The following is a 14,822-nucleotide window of genomic DNA, read 5'->3' as shown; positions in this document are numbered from 1 at the left end:
AGTGAGTTCAGATTCGACAGCAAAGGGATCCTCCGCTATGAGAATAGATTATGTGTACCAGATGACATCAGTTTGAAAGGAGACATTATGAGAGAGGCTCATAATGCCAGATATAGTGTTCACCCTGGAGCCACCAAGATGTATCAAGACCTAAAGAGAGTGTATTGGTGGCCAGCTATGAAGAGAGAAGTGGCACAGTTTGTGTCAGCCTGCGAGATATGTCAGAGGGTGAAGCTAGAATATCAGAAGCCGGCTGGAATGTTGAACCCACTGCCGATTCCAGAATGGAAATGGGAGAACGTTGCTATGGACTTCGTAGTGGGGTTACCGGCAGCGTCCAACAGACTAGACTCCATATGGGTGATTGTGGATAGACTCACCAAATCTGCCCACTTCATCCCGGTAAGGAGCAACTATTCTGTGGACAAATTGGTGCAGGTGTATGTTGAGGAGGTTGTCAGGTTGCATGGGGCTCCTGTTTCAATAGTGTCTGACAGAGGACCCCAGTTCACCTCCAGGTTTTGGCGGAGTCTGCAAAATGCTATGGGTACCAGGTTGGATTTTAGCACTGCTTTCCATCCTCAGACGGACGGACAATCAGAGAGGACCATCCAGACAATAGAAGATATGCTCAGAATGTGCGTGCTAGATTTTGGCAGTTCTTGGAAGCAACATCTACCTTTGGTGGAGTTTGCCTACAATAACAGCTATCATGCTAGCATAGGGATGGCTTCATATGAAGCTTTGTATGGAAGGAAGTGCAGGTCACCTATCTGCTGGGAAGAAGTTGGAGAAAGGGCCTTGGCAGGGCCTAAGTTAGTAGAGATCACCAGCAGGGTAGTACCCGTGATCAGAGAAAGAATCAGGACAGCTGTCAGTCGACAGAAGAGTTATGCAGATATCCGCAGAAGGCAGGTAGAGTTTCAGGAGGGGGATTTGGTTTTGCTCAAAGTGTCTCCAATGAAAGGGGTGATTCGGTTTGGAAAGAAGGGTAAGCTAGCTCCGCGGTACATCGGACCCTTTGAGGTCTTGCAAAAGGTTGGCAGTGTATCGCACAAGCTGGACTTTCCTGCATCAATGGAGAGAATCCATCCAGTTTTCCATGTTTCAATGTTACGAAAGTTCGTGTCAGATCCGGGCAAGGTTCTTAGTGAGCCTGATGTGGAGATCCAAGAGGATCTCAGTTATGTTGAGCAGCCAGTACGGATTCTTGACACTCAGATCAGAAAGTTAAGGAACAAGGAAATTCCGATGGTGAAAGTCCTTTGGAATCACCACAACATAGAAGAATGTACCTGGGAGACACGGGAGTCTATGCTCCAGCAATATCCCCATCTCTTCTAAGGTAAGTTTTATGTGCTTTGTATGTTATGTGTATGCCATGCTATGTGTTGTTTGGTGAACATTCGGGGAAGAATGTTCTTAAAGGGGGAAGAATGTAATACCCGGCTAAACTCCGGTATCGGAATCCCTACCGTCCGGTGGGATCTCGGATGTCGGAAACCTCTAGAAGGGTGAAACCATGTTTTTTATAAAAATGTTTTAATGTATTTTATGATTTTAAGTAAAAAGAAAGTTAAGTTTTGAATAAATATAGCCTTGGAGGAAGACCCAGGTTCGGCCGCCGAATCCTAAGTTCGGCCGCCGAACATGCATGCGCTTGGGGAGTGCTTTAGGCCCCCGAAAGCATAAGTGAGGGAAGTCCAGGTTCGGCCGCCGAACCTTATGTTCGGCCGCCGAAAGTGGCATGCATGCGGAGGCACGTTAGGCCCCCGAAAGTGGCCTGGCCAGCCACCTATAAAGGGGTACCCTTGTCCGAACGGGAGAGCTTTTCTCCCCGTTTTCTGCCAAGGTGAGCTTTCCGCCATCCCTCCCCGTTTTTGAGTTTCTTCCTTCAGATCTTTCAAGATTTTCACAAGTTTTCACTTTGTTTTGAAGGTATTTGAACAAAAGAGTTAGTTTTAGAGCTTGGAGGCCCAAGGAGTTAAATCTCTCCCAACTCCAAGTTAGATCGCCTCTACTCTCGATCTCCAAGAGGTAAGAGTCGATCTCTAGCTTAGTATATGTTTTAATCAAGTTTTATGCAAGTTTATGGGGTAGAAATGCATGTGTAGGCTTATGTAGAGTTTATGGGTTTAATGTGTGTTTTTGAGCAATGTGGCTTGTTTATGCTTGATTGATGTGTTGTAGATGGGGTTTAATTTGGTTTGAAGCCCCTAGGAGCTTGTATGCTTGAGTATGCTTGTTGTAGAATAGGAAAATGCATGTTTGGAAGAGTTGGGAGGCGAATGTGCTTGAGGAGCCGAGTTTCTGCCACTTTGGGGAAACTCAGGTTCGGCTGCCGAAGGGACTTTCGGCCGCCGAACCCGCTTGTGGAGGCAGCTTTCGGCTGTCGAAGCCTGCCCCCGAAAGTTGAGTTTCGTCTCTGTCTGGGAATTTCGGCCGCCGAAGGTGCCGCCGAACCTGCCTGACTTTCGGCTCTGGAGGGACTTTCGGCCGCCGAACCTGCCACCGAAAGTGCCCTGTTCAGCCATTCCTTGCATGTTTTCTATGGATGTTTTAAGGTGTTTTAGGGGGTTTTTGGGGGATGTTTTAGAGTCATGTTCATGTATGTTTGGTCTCTCATTTGAGTCCACCTGTGTAGGTTCGGACCCGAGGAACCGAGGACCCCAACAGTGAGTCAGTTACCCCAGTGTCTGGTCAGAGCTAACCAGAGGTGAGTAGAATAAACCTTTATGTTTTAAAGCAAATGAACTATACAGTTTGAGCATGCCCATGCATCATGAATGCCATGTGATGATTTAGGATGTTGCATTAGAATTCACGAATATGTTGCATTGCATAATTTTGATGATGATGTGGATGGTTATTGGATGATCCTTAGTCCTCGATATGATGTAATGTGATATGACACGGTATAGTGAGAAAGTCGAGGTTGTACCCATTCTACGTCCCTGGCACGATGTAAGAGAAAGTTCAGGTTGTACCCATTCTACGTCCCTGGCACATTGGAATGCTATGTTATGTTATGTTAAGAGAAAGACCGGTTGACCCATTCTACGTCCCGGCACTTTGGAATGTAGAGGACTTTAGGTGACAATACCATCCGTGATGTGATTTGTCTGTGACGTGTTGCATTCCATTATAGCATATGATTTAAATGTTTTATTATTCTGCTCACTGGGCTTTAGTAGCTCACCCCTTTTCCCTAATCCCCCAGGGTTGCAGGTACAGGCTAGACAGAGAAGTCAAGGTGAATGAAGTCTTGTTATGTAATAGATAGAATGTGGACATGATAAAATGTAAAATGATGAATAGTCATGTAATGTAATGATATTGAGAATTAGAGGTTGTGCTTGACCCAATGTGTAAGGTATCCCTTGTTATACATGATCTTAGATGTTTTATGATGTTTATGTAAACCAACTCAACATATGTTATATTGCCCATTGGGGCACTGATGAGATCCCACAGAGGGGTCAATGTTTATGATTATAGCTATGTTCAGTGCATGCACAGGTTGAGTTTGGTGTATGAGAGAATGTATGAAAAGAAAAGTTTTATCTTTTATGTATGTTGTTGATCATGTATGGGATTACACAGGTTTACAGGTTGTATGTCAGGCTTGCTACGGGTCCCGGCGGCCTTAAGCCGACCTGGATCCTAGCGCTGGTAGCGGTCCGATTTTCGGGTCGTTACAAAAAGAGTCTATTGGTGGTCAGCTATGAAAAGAGAAGTGGCACAGTTTGTGTCAGCCTACGAAGTATGTCAGAGGGTGAAGCTGGAACATCAGAAGCCGGCTGGAATGCTTAACCCACTGCCGATTCCAGAGTGGAAATGGGAGAATATCGTATGGATTTTATGGTGGGGTTACCGGCAACATCCAACAGATTATACTCCATATGGGTGATTATGGACAGACTCACCAAATCTGCTCACTTCATTCCTGTCAGGAGCAACTACTCTGTGGATAAATTAGCGCAGGTGTATATTGATGAAGTGGTCAGGTTGCATAGGGTTCCGGTTTCGATAGTGTCTGATAGAGGGCCCCAGTTCACCTCCAGGTTTTGGCGGAGTCTGCAAAGTGCTATGGGTACCAGGTTGGATTTTAGTACTGCCTTCCATCCCTAGACTGATGGACAGTCAGAGAGGACCATCCAGACTATAGAAGATATGCTCAGAATGTGTGTGTTAGATTTTGGCGGTTCTTGGAAGCAGCATCTACCCTTGGTGGAGTTTGCCTACAATAACAGCTATCATGCTAGCATAGGGATGACTCCATATGAAGCTTTGTACGGGAGGAAGTGCAGGTCACCTATCTGTTGGGAAGAAGTTGGAGAGAGGTCCTTAGCAGGGCTAGAGTTAGTAGAGATTACCAGCAGGGTGGTGCCCATTATCAGAGAAAGAATCAGAACTGCTGTGAGCAGGCAGAAGAGCTATGCAGACATCCACAGAAGACAGGTAGATTTTAGGAGAGAGATCTGGTATTGCTCAAAGTGTCTCCTATGAAAGGGGTTCGTTTTGGGAAGAAAGGTAAGCTAGTCCCACGATACATCGGACCCTTTGAAATCTTGCAGAAGATTGGAAATGTGTCGTACAAGCTGGATTTACCTGCTTCAATGGAAAGAATCCATCCGGTTTTCCATGTTTCCATGTTAAAGAAGTTCGTGTCAGATCTGGGCAAGGTTCTTAGTGAGCCTGATGTAGAGATCCTAGAAGATCTCACGTATGTGGAGCAGCCAGTGCAGATTCTTGACACCCAGATCAGAAAGTTAAGGAACAAGGAAATCCCGATGGTGAAAGTCCTTTGGAACCACCACAATATGGAAGAATGCACCTGGGAGACACGGGAGTCCATGCTCCAGCAGTACCCTTATCTTTTCTAAGGTTAGTAGCTATGTGTTTTATGTGTTTAATATGTATGTTATGTTGTATGCCTTGCATGTGCTAGTTGAGGAACATTCGGGGACGAATGTTCTTAAGGGGGGAGAATGTAATACCCGGCTAAACTCCGGTATCGGAATTCCTACCGTAAGGTGGAATCTCGGATGTCGGAAACCTCTAGAAGGGTAAAACCATGTTTTCATGAAATGTTTTAATGTATTTTATGGTTTTAAGTAAGAAAGAAAATGAGTTTTTGCATGAAAATAACCTTGGAGGAAGACCCAGGTTCGGCCGCCGAACCTCAAGTTCGGCCGCTGAACATGCCTACGCTTCGGGAGTGCTTTAGGCCCCCGAAGGTATAAGTGAGGGAAGTCCAGGTTCGACCGCCGAAAATGGCATGCATGCGGAGGCACGTTAGGCCCCCGAAAGTGGCCTGGCCAGCCACCTATAAAAGGGTCCCCATGTCCGAACGGGCGAGCTTTTCTCCCCATTTTCAGCCAAGGTGAGCTCTCCGCCGTCCCTTGCCGATTTTGAGCTTCTTCCTTCGAGTTTTCATGATTTCTTATGAGTTTTAACTTGGTTTTTGAAGATTTCGAGCTTAGATCAAAGTTGTGAAGCTTGGAGACCTCAGGAACCCATCTTCCCCAAATCTCCAAGTTAGGTCACATTCCCTCTCGATCTTCAAGAGGTAAGAGTCGATCTCGAGCTCATTCTATGTTTTAAACAAGTTTTAAGTTGATTCATGGGGTAGAAATGCATGTTTAGGTTAGATGAGTATGGTTAGGGTATACGTGATTTTTTGGACAATGTATGTTGCTCATGTATGTTTGACGTGTTGTAGTTGGGGTTTAGGATAGTTTGAAGCCCTTAGGAGCTTATGTATTTATGAATGCATGTTTTGGGAGAGTTGAATGCTTGATTTGAAGGTTTGGGAGGCATTTGTGCATGTTGGAGCTGAGTTTCTGCCTTATGGGAGAACTCAGGTTCGACAGCCGAAGGGACTTTCGGCCGCCGAACCTGCCTGTGAAGGCAAACTTTCGGCTGCCGAACCCTGCCCCCGAAAGTGGACTTTCGGCTCTGGAGGGGAGTTTCGGCCGCCGAACATGCATGAGTTTCGGCTCTGGAACCCACTTTCGGCCGCCGAAGGTGCCGTCGAAAGTGGCTGATTTTCGGCTCTGGAGGGACTTTCGGCCACCGAACCTGCCGCCGAAAGTGCCCTGTTTAGCCTTCCTTTGCATGATTTCTATGATTGTTTTATGGTGTTTTAGGGGGTTTTTGGGGAGTATTTTAGAGTCATGTTCATGTATGTTTGGTCCCTCATTTGAGTCCACCTGTGTAGGTTCGGACCCGAGGAACCGAGGACCCCAGCAGTGAGACAGCTGCTTCAGTGTCTTGTCAGAGCTAGCTTGAGGTGAGTAGAATAAACCTTATGTTTTAAATTAATATAAGTTTTAGCATGATTCATGCATCACGAATGCCATATGATATTTTAGGTTGTTTGCATTAGAATCCACGAATATGTTGCATTGCATATCTTAATGTTAATGTGGATGGATGTTGGATGACCCATTGGTCCTCAGTATGATGAGATATGATATGATATGGAAGTCCAGGTGTGGCCTGCACTACGCCCCTGGCACTATGTAAGGGAAAGTCCGGGTGTGGCCTGCACTATGCCCCCGACATTATTGGATATGTATGACATGTTATGTTTAAGGGAAAGACCAGGAGTGGCCTGCACTACGCCCCTGGCATGATTGGATTATGATGAGGGCCATTGGTGACAAGTCCATCCTTGATGTGATTTATTTTTGATGTGATGCATTTCATGAAAGCATGATTTTAAATATAATGTTTTATTATTCTGCTCACTGGGCTCTAGTAGCTCACCCCTTTTTCCAAATCCCCAGGTTTGCAGGTACGGGCTAGATCAGGGAGTCAAGAAGAGTAAAGTCACATGTTATGTGATAGTTAGAAGTGGACATGATAATGATGTAATGTAAAAGTATCGAATATTCATGTTATGTAATTATGATATTGAGGATTAGAAATTGTGCTTGACCCTATGTGTATAGTTATCCCTTGTAGTACATGATCTATAAATGTTTTTATGATGATTATGGGCAACCAAGCTTAATGTATGTTATGATACCCCATTGGAGCATTTGATGAGGGCTCCAGTGTGTGGTTTATGTTTATGGTTATGTGCATGCACAGGTTAAGGTTGGTTAATGAAAGAAAAAGTTTACATGTTTATGTTTGTGTATGATCATGTATGGGATTTAACAGGTATACAGGTTATATGTTTGGCTTGCTACGGGTCCCGACAGCTTTAAGTCGACCTGGATCCTAGCGCCGGTAGCGGTCCGATTTCCGGGTCGTTACACCTAATCAGTTATGTGCTAAGCTTTCTAGCTTTTCATCCAAGTTCTTTTGGGTGGACCTATGAATTCTTTGAAGATTCATTAGATTAGTCGGCAGCATTCATGTGTCTCAAAGTTTCGGGATAGTTAGAGCTTTTGGGACTTTAAGAAGTTCAATCTTGCTTGTCTAGCAAACCAGTGTTGGCTGCTTCTTCATAATCCTACCAATTTATGGTCGAAGATGCTAAAGGCATTATATTTCTCCCATGTATCTTTCTGGGAGGTTGGCTATAAGCATAATAGCTCTTGAGTTTGGCAAAACCTTCTAGTTGGATGGGATGTACTGCGTGAGAATGTTTGCATCAATATTGGGAATTATTCCTCTACTCACATTCGGTGTGATCCTTAACAGCCTTATGTTCAAGGTTTTCGATTACAATATCCTTTAGGGTTTCTGAATTATATCCGTTTGGCATAACAGTTAATTAAGCATACTCTTCCAGACTGGGACTATTGACTGCTTGTCCGTCTATTTCTCTCTTTTGACGTAGGATTCTATCCTTCTCTGTTGCCCCTCTTAGTACTCCTAATGTCTTAGTTTGGAGGCATACTAGGCATAGCAAGTATATTGTTCGATCTGGTTATCGGTCTTTGATGCCACATCTTAGCTCTACCGTTTTGGTTTCTCATCAATTGTCGTCTAGGATTCCTGGTTTGGGCATTTGGAAAAGTGTTTGGTCTCTGCAGGTCTACCAAAATTGCAATTCTTTCTCTGACACTTGCTCCATAATGCTTTACCTATGCTATCTAGTTTAGCTCAACATGGTTATTATGTGGACTCTACTTGCTCTATATGTCATTTTGCATCCGACACATTACATCATATGTTTTTTCTGTGGCACTCTTGTAATACCCGGCTAGACTCCGGTATCGGAATTCCTACCGTCCGGTGGAATCTCGGATGTCGGAGACCTCTAGAAGGGTGGAACTATGTTTTATAAGAATGTTTTAATGTGTTTTATGATTTTTAAGCATTAAATAAAATGAGTTTTTGCATGAAAGTCTTTGGAGGAAAACCCAGGTTCGGCCGCCGAAAGTCAAGTTCGGCCGCCGAACATGCATGCGTTTTGGAGGCACGTTAGGCCCCGAAAGCATGAGTTGGGGAAGTCCAGGTTCGGCCGCCGAAAGTCAAGTTCGGCCGCCGAACATTGCATGGATGCGGAGGCACATTCGGCCCCCGAACGTGGCCTGGCCAGCCACCTATAAAAGGGGCACTTAGCCGAAATGGGCGAGTTTTCTCCCATTTTCGGCCACAGCAAGCTTCCGACCTTCCCTTTGCAACTCTTATGTTCTTCTTCCAAATCTCTTCCATTTTTCTTGAGTTTTAAACTCACATTGCAAGTTTTGAGCGTTTAAAGCAAGTTTTGGAGCTTTGGGAACTCAGGAGCTCATTTTTGTGGATCTCCAAGTTTAGGTCGTCTCCCTCTCCATCTTCAAGAGGTAAGAGCCGATCTTAAGCTCCTTATGTGTTTTCAATAAGTTTTATGCTAGATCTATGGGTAGAAATGCATGTTAGGGTATATGTTGAGTTATGGGTATATATTGATGTTTTGAACAATGTGGCTTGTTTGAGTATGTTTGAAGTGTTGTAGTTGGGGTTTTTGATGTTTTGAGGCCCCTAGGAACTTGTATGCATGATTTGGTTGAGATATATGCTTGATTTGAGGTTTTGGGAGGCAAGGGGTTCATGTGAACCAAGTTTTTGCCCTTCTGGCAGAAACCAGGTTCGGCCGCCGAAGGGAGTTTCGGCCGCCGAACCCCCTTTATGGAGGCAGCATTCGGCTGCCGAAGTTGCCCCCGAAAAGAGACTTTCGTCTCTGTCTGGGACTTTCGGCCGCCGAAGGAGCCGCCGAAAGTGCCTGACTTTCGGATCTGTCCAGGACTTTCGGCCGCCGAAGGTGCCGCCGAAAGTGCCCTGTTCAGCCATTTCATGCATATCTCTAAGTGATGTTTTCAGGATGTCTTAGGGGGCTTTTGGGGAGTATATTAGAGTTGTAATTACGTATGTTTGGTCCCTCATTTGAGTCCACCTGTGTAGGTTCGGACCCGAGGAACCGAGGACCCCAGCAGTGAGTTCAGCTGCTTCGGTGTTGTCAGAGTCAGCCAGAGGTGAGTGGAACTAAAACTTAATCTTTTAAATTAAATGCTTTATCATGTTTCATGCATCATGATTATGCAATAGGATGATTGCATTAGTTTTCACGAATATGCCGCATTGCATAAATTGTTGTTGTTGTGGGTGAATGTCGGATGACCCAGTTAGTCCATGACAGGAAGACCAGGCCCCATGCTACAGGCCTGGCACAGAGTAAGAAAGACCAGGCCCCATTCTACAGGCCTGGCACAGAGTAAGGAAAGACCAGGACCCCATTCTACAGGCCTGGCACAGAGTTAACTTGGACTAATTGGTGACGAGTTCACCTAACCCTTATGTGAATTGTTTGTGTTATGATGCATCTCATAGAGCATAGTGTTAATGTGTTTTAATAGCTCTACTCACTGGGCTTCTAGCTCACCCCTCTCCCTTTACCCCCAGGCTTGCAGGTACAGTTTAGTGCGGGAGTCTGGATAGAGTAAAGAAGTCATGCTTAAGTAATAGCTAGCAATGGACATGATCAAATTGTAATGTAAAAGTACAGTATAGTTATGTAATGAGGTTTATGGATGTTAGTGTGTGCTTGACCATAGAATGTTGTATCCCTTTTTATACATGATCTTGGTTATTTTATGTCACTTATGTAAACCAACTCAACAGATGTATGTCACCCATTTGGGGGCACCGATGAGATCCCACAGAGGGATCAAAGTTATGTTTATGATTATGCTCAGTTTGAGTTTGGTTGATGAGTATGGAAAGAAAAGTTTAAAATTTTTATGCATGTTGTTGATCATGTATGGGATTATACAGGTTCACAGGTTTTATGTCAGGCTTGCTACGGGTCCCGGCGGCCTTAAGTCGACCCGGATCCTAGCGCCGGTAGCGGTCCGATTTTCGGGTCGTTACAACTCTGCTCGGTTAATTTGGTTTGCAACCCTTGTACTTATAAACCTGAGGGGGTTGGTTTTCCCATTTTTGTTCGTTGGTCGGAATTTTTACTTGATCAATTCAGGTTAGAACACGAGGATTTTATGTCCTTAGCTCTTGTTGTTATGACTTTATGGCATATTTGAAAAGAACACAATCATTGTGTGTTTGATAAAGTGGCCCGAACCCCTTGAAAATTCTCTTAGATCTCTTTTGACTTTTCACATCTACAATATACTAGTGTTTTTGCTGCTCCTCCGGATCATGTTCCACATCTAGTGGATAGTTAGACTTTTTGCTCTTTATTGTCTGGGGACGTTTTTCAAATTTAATGTGATATTGCATAAAAGAATCAGTTTTTGTCAGTAGCAATAGCTGTAATTGTTAATGACTATTGTGGTCATTTTGTACATGGTTTAACTAGGCACATTCGATATTTTATAGTCCTAGCAGGTGAAAGAGCGAGCCATGCTGAACGATATCCATTTTGCTCTCAATCATGGTCTCACTTCTTTTGTTTGCACTACCGACTCACAACTTTTAACTTCTGCAATCTGGAGTCATGAAAGTGCTATGTCTTGAGAAATGTGAGCTACTGTATTTAAATTATGATCTTTAAACAGATACTATATTTAAATTATGCCTTAGGAACTGGTGAATTAGACGTTGTATACTTTGAATATACTTTACATTCTCTGTTGTAAGCTTTGCAACAATAAAAACTTAATTAATTAAATAACAAAGTGTCAAAATCATATATAAGATACTCTGTCATAATAATTATTTAGCGCATTTATTTTATTTTATTTATTTTCAGTTATTAATTTCCTTTTCTTATTTCTTTAATAAGAATCCAATGATTTATTTGATTTTGCTGAAGTTTTAGCTTAAATTTGTGATATGATCTCCATTACTGTTTAATCATGACCATTAGTGGATAGAGTCTTCTAAAAAAAAGTTAATTACTTCCCCTAACATGTATCATTAGTAGCTTAATAGTATCTTTAATCTTTGCACATGAGGGTCTCTTCTTGTTTTTTTTTTTTTTTTTAATTTACTCTTATTATTATTATTATTATTTAATTGCAAACACTAAAAAAATAAAAAAAAATTATCAATTAAATTATCAAAAAATTATCATTAAACTAATCATTAAAGTAAATTATCAATTATTTCCCGATCACTTTGAAATATCAACAATAAAATTATCAATCGTTTATTAATAAAAGATTGTAATTATATTATAATAAAATACTTCATTCATGTGAGACTTAAAAAAAAAATTATAAGTATATATATAAATAAATATATATATATATATTAAAAATTTTATTAACATAAATTTAATTTATAATATTATTTTTATCTTTATATAAAATCAAATTTATATTAAATAGATTATTGAAAAGAATATATCAGAGCAGTTTTAGACCATACATCATCAATTAACGACTTTAATTAAAGGGTAATAAAAAATTATTAACTGATAATTAACGATATGAAATTTTATTTTAGTTTTTAGAGTGTAAATTAGAATTTTAATTTCTAATAAACTAGGCAATATATATTTCAAATTATTATTAATTTTTGTAGTTGAATACTATATATTGTCATAAAATGTAAATATGATGGAGTGATTTAAATTTAATCTTTGATATTTTTAATTTTAATTGCTGATTAAATTTTTTTTATCTACAAAATCCATTAATAAAACATGAATATTTAAAGAATTATTACTATAAAATAAAATTTATATAAGATGTACTTAATAATTGAATTACTTATTTTTAAAAATTAGTTTAAAATTACATATAAATATTGAGTTAATTTATTTAAAATTTAAATTTTATTTAAAATTTTAAATTAAAATATAAAAATAACATAAATATTAACATTTCATTTAAGCCAATCGATTTAAAAAGCAATATTTGCATTTTAATATAAATCTTTTAATTTTGATTTAATTAATTTAATCTTTATATTTTGGTGTAATTTTAGTTATTCTTTAAAATTTTAAATTGAATAGTTTATGTGGTAATTTGATAATTTAGTTGGTATATCGCTGATTAGTCTTTCAATTAAATTTTTATTTTTTTCTGTAAATAAAATAGTCGTTTCGTCTATTTATATCGTTAAAAATATAACAAAAAATCAAATTATTCCTTTTTTTTTCGATCTTTTTTTTTCTTCGATTCTTCTTCTTTAAAGAGAAAAAGGGGAAAAAGGGGACGATTCTTATTTTTCTTCTTCTTTTTTAAGGAGGAGGGGGAGGAGAGCTATTTCGTTGATGGAAATAAAATATAAGAACATTTTAATAGATTTTAAAAAAATAAGTCTGTTTTGATAGATTTTAAAAAATATAGAGACTGACTTGTTAATAATAGTAATACACAGATATTAAATAAGGCAAAATTGAATTTTAAAAATTTTATCTCTTATTCTTTTTCTATTTTAATGGAAAAGAGGACAAAAAAATTATTTTATTAACAAAAAAAAATAAGGACATTCTAATAAATTTTCTTGAAAATGCAAAAACTGGATAATGGTAATACTCAAGGATTAAATAATAAATCTTTCTTTTTATATGTATAAACTAATAACCAAAGGAAGGAAAAAGGCCCAACATTTACAATTAAATTTTAAATTAATTGGTCCAATGACTGTAATTTTAGTTAATTTTTAAAATTAAAAATGTAATAATTGAGATAGAATATCAAATATAATTATTTTATTATTTTTTAAATATAAACTAATTTTATATATAAAAATAATATTAACTCATATTTAACTATTTAATTTTTAATTTAACAGTTAAATATATCATTATTTTATATTAATAATTATAAAAATTTTAAAATAAATACATTATTTTTAATTATTTTATATATATTATTATTTTTTATTAAATAATATATTTATTATAAAATATTTATAATTATTACTGTAAAATAAAATTCATCACTATTGAAAATTTGAATAACATATTTAATAATTAAATATTTATCATTAATTTTAATTTTAAAAATTAATCAAAATTAAATCTAAACATAAACGTAAATAATAATAATAATAATAATAATATACTTGACATGTTAATTTACTAAAATTATATTAAAATTTAGCTAAATTATTAAAGTACAATATAAATTATTAAATTTAAAAATTTATTAAAATTATACTAAAATATAAAGATGGAGTCAATTAAATTAAAATTAAAAAATTAAAATTAAAATGAAAATAGAAACAAAAATTTAGATTTTTTGAGTTAATTAGCTTTTTTTTTAATTATATTTATAATACATTAGGCCATTACTAGATATAATAGATATATTTTTAAAAGAATATATATGTGATAAAATAATGGTTTTTATTTCTTAATGTAAATATTTTGAAGACAATAAATAACTTATTAATATAAACAATAGTCTAATAACTATAATAATGTAGGAGCTTAAAAAAATTAATCAATGAAATATACCTTTAAAAAACTAATGGAATGACATATACCTTTAAAAAAAATAAAAAAGAGAATATAAAATCAAGAATACCATTAAATAAATAGAAAAAATGTATTAATCTATCAGAAGAAGAGAAGAGAAGACCATACCATTTCAAAAAAAAAAGAGAAGACCATAAACTAGAAAGAAAACCATACTCTACCTGTAATTGAAAATTTAATCATAACTAAAATTAAAAATACTTATTAATTTAAAATCTGTCTAATTTATTACAAACGTCTCTCCAAAGATTCATAAAATCCAAAAATCCCCAATGCACACACTTCCCCTGTTCTTGTTCCTGTGAATCTACTCCCAATTCTCACTCATCGCTACCAACTCTCTCTCTCTCTGTGAAGCGTTTTCACTCCCGATTAGAAAGGCTAAGGCTGTGACTTCGCCAAATGTGGGTAGAAAGGCCACTCCAGAGAGGAGGAAAGCGACTCCTGTGAGAGATCAAGGGGAGAATTCGAGGCCTCTGGATCAGCATAGGTGGCCGGGGAGGAGTAGAGAAGGGAATTTAGGTTCGGCAGAAAGAAAGCCGATGTTGCCTAGGAGTTTGGATTGTAGTGGTGGAGATAAGAGGAGTCTGGGATCTGGGTTGATGATGGTTAAGTCATTGCAGCCATCTGTGATGGTTGATGAGAGGAGGTGGAGCTTGGATTTAGGCAATGCTAAGCAAAACCCAGATGCCAATTCGGTGATTGAATATTCTCTTACTGGTGATCTCACTGTATCTGATAGCGATAGTGTTTCCTCTTGTAGCACTTCAGGATTGCATGAATTAGGTAGTGGGGTTTCCAAAGGAAAAAATGGGCTCGTGGCGTTTTTATTTCTGCAAGGTTTTGGCAAGAAACAAATAGCAGGTTGAGGCGCTTGCAGGATCCAGTTTCACTATTACCAACTAGTCCTAATTCCAGAATGAGCATTTCATAAAAAACCAGTCAATCAAAAAGATTTGGTGTTGATGGTACAGTGACATCCCAGAACTAT

The 14,822-nt window shown here is 38.6% G+C and overlaps 2 protein-coding genes across 2 annotated transcripts in view; both read left to right on the top strand.

The window, feature by feature from the left end:
- LOC110619224 overlaps positions 1-14,822 on the top strand; it is a 109,848-nt gene that overhangs the window by 74,150 nt on the left and 20,876 nt on the right. The gene's annotated exons all lie outside the window — the stretch shown is intronic.
- On the top strand, positions 14,374-14,700 carry LOC122724060 (QWRF motif-containing protein 2-like). The gene has a single exon (XM_043958462.1). The coding sequence runs from the start codon at positions 14,374-14,376 to the stop codon at positions 14,698-14,700; it is 327 nt and encodes a 108-aa protein (XP_043814397.1).

The sequence above is a fragment of the Manihot esculenta genome, chromosome 7, assembly GCF_001659605.2.
Source record: "Manihot esculenta cultivar AM560-2 chromosome 7, M.esculenta_v8, whole genome shotgun sequence".
In the NCBI taxonomy this organism is placed as follows: Eukaryota; Viridiplantae; Streptophyta; class Magnoliopsida; order Malpighiales; family Euphorbiaceae; genus Manihot; species Manihot esculenta.
The sequence above is the reverse complement of the archived record's forward strand: the minus strand, read 5'-3'. Positions and strand labels throughout refer to the sequence as shown.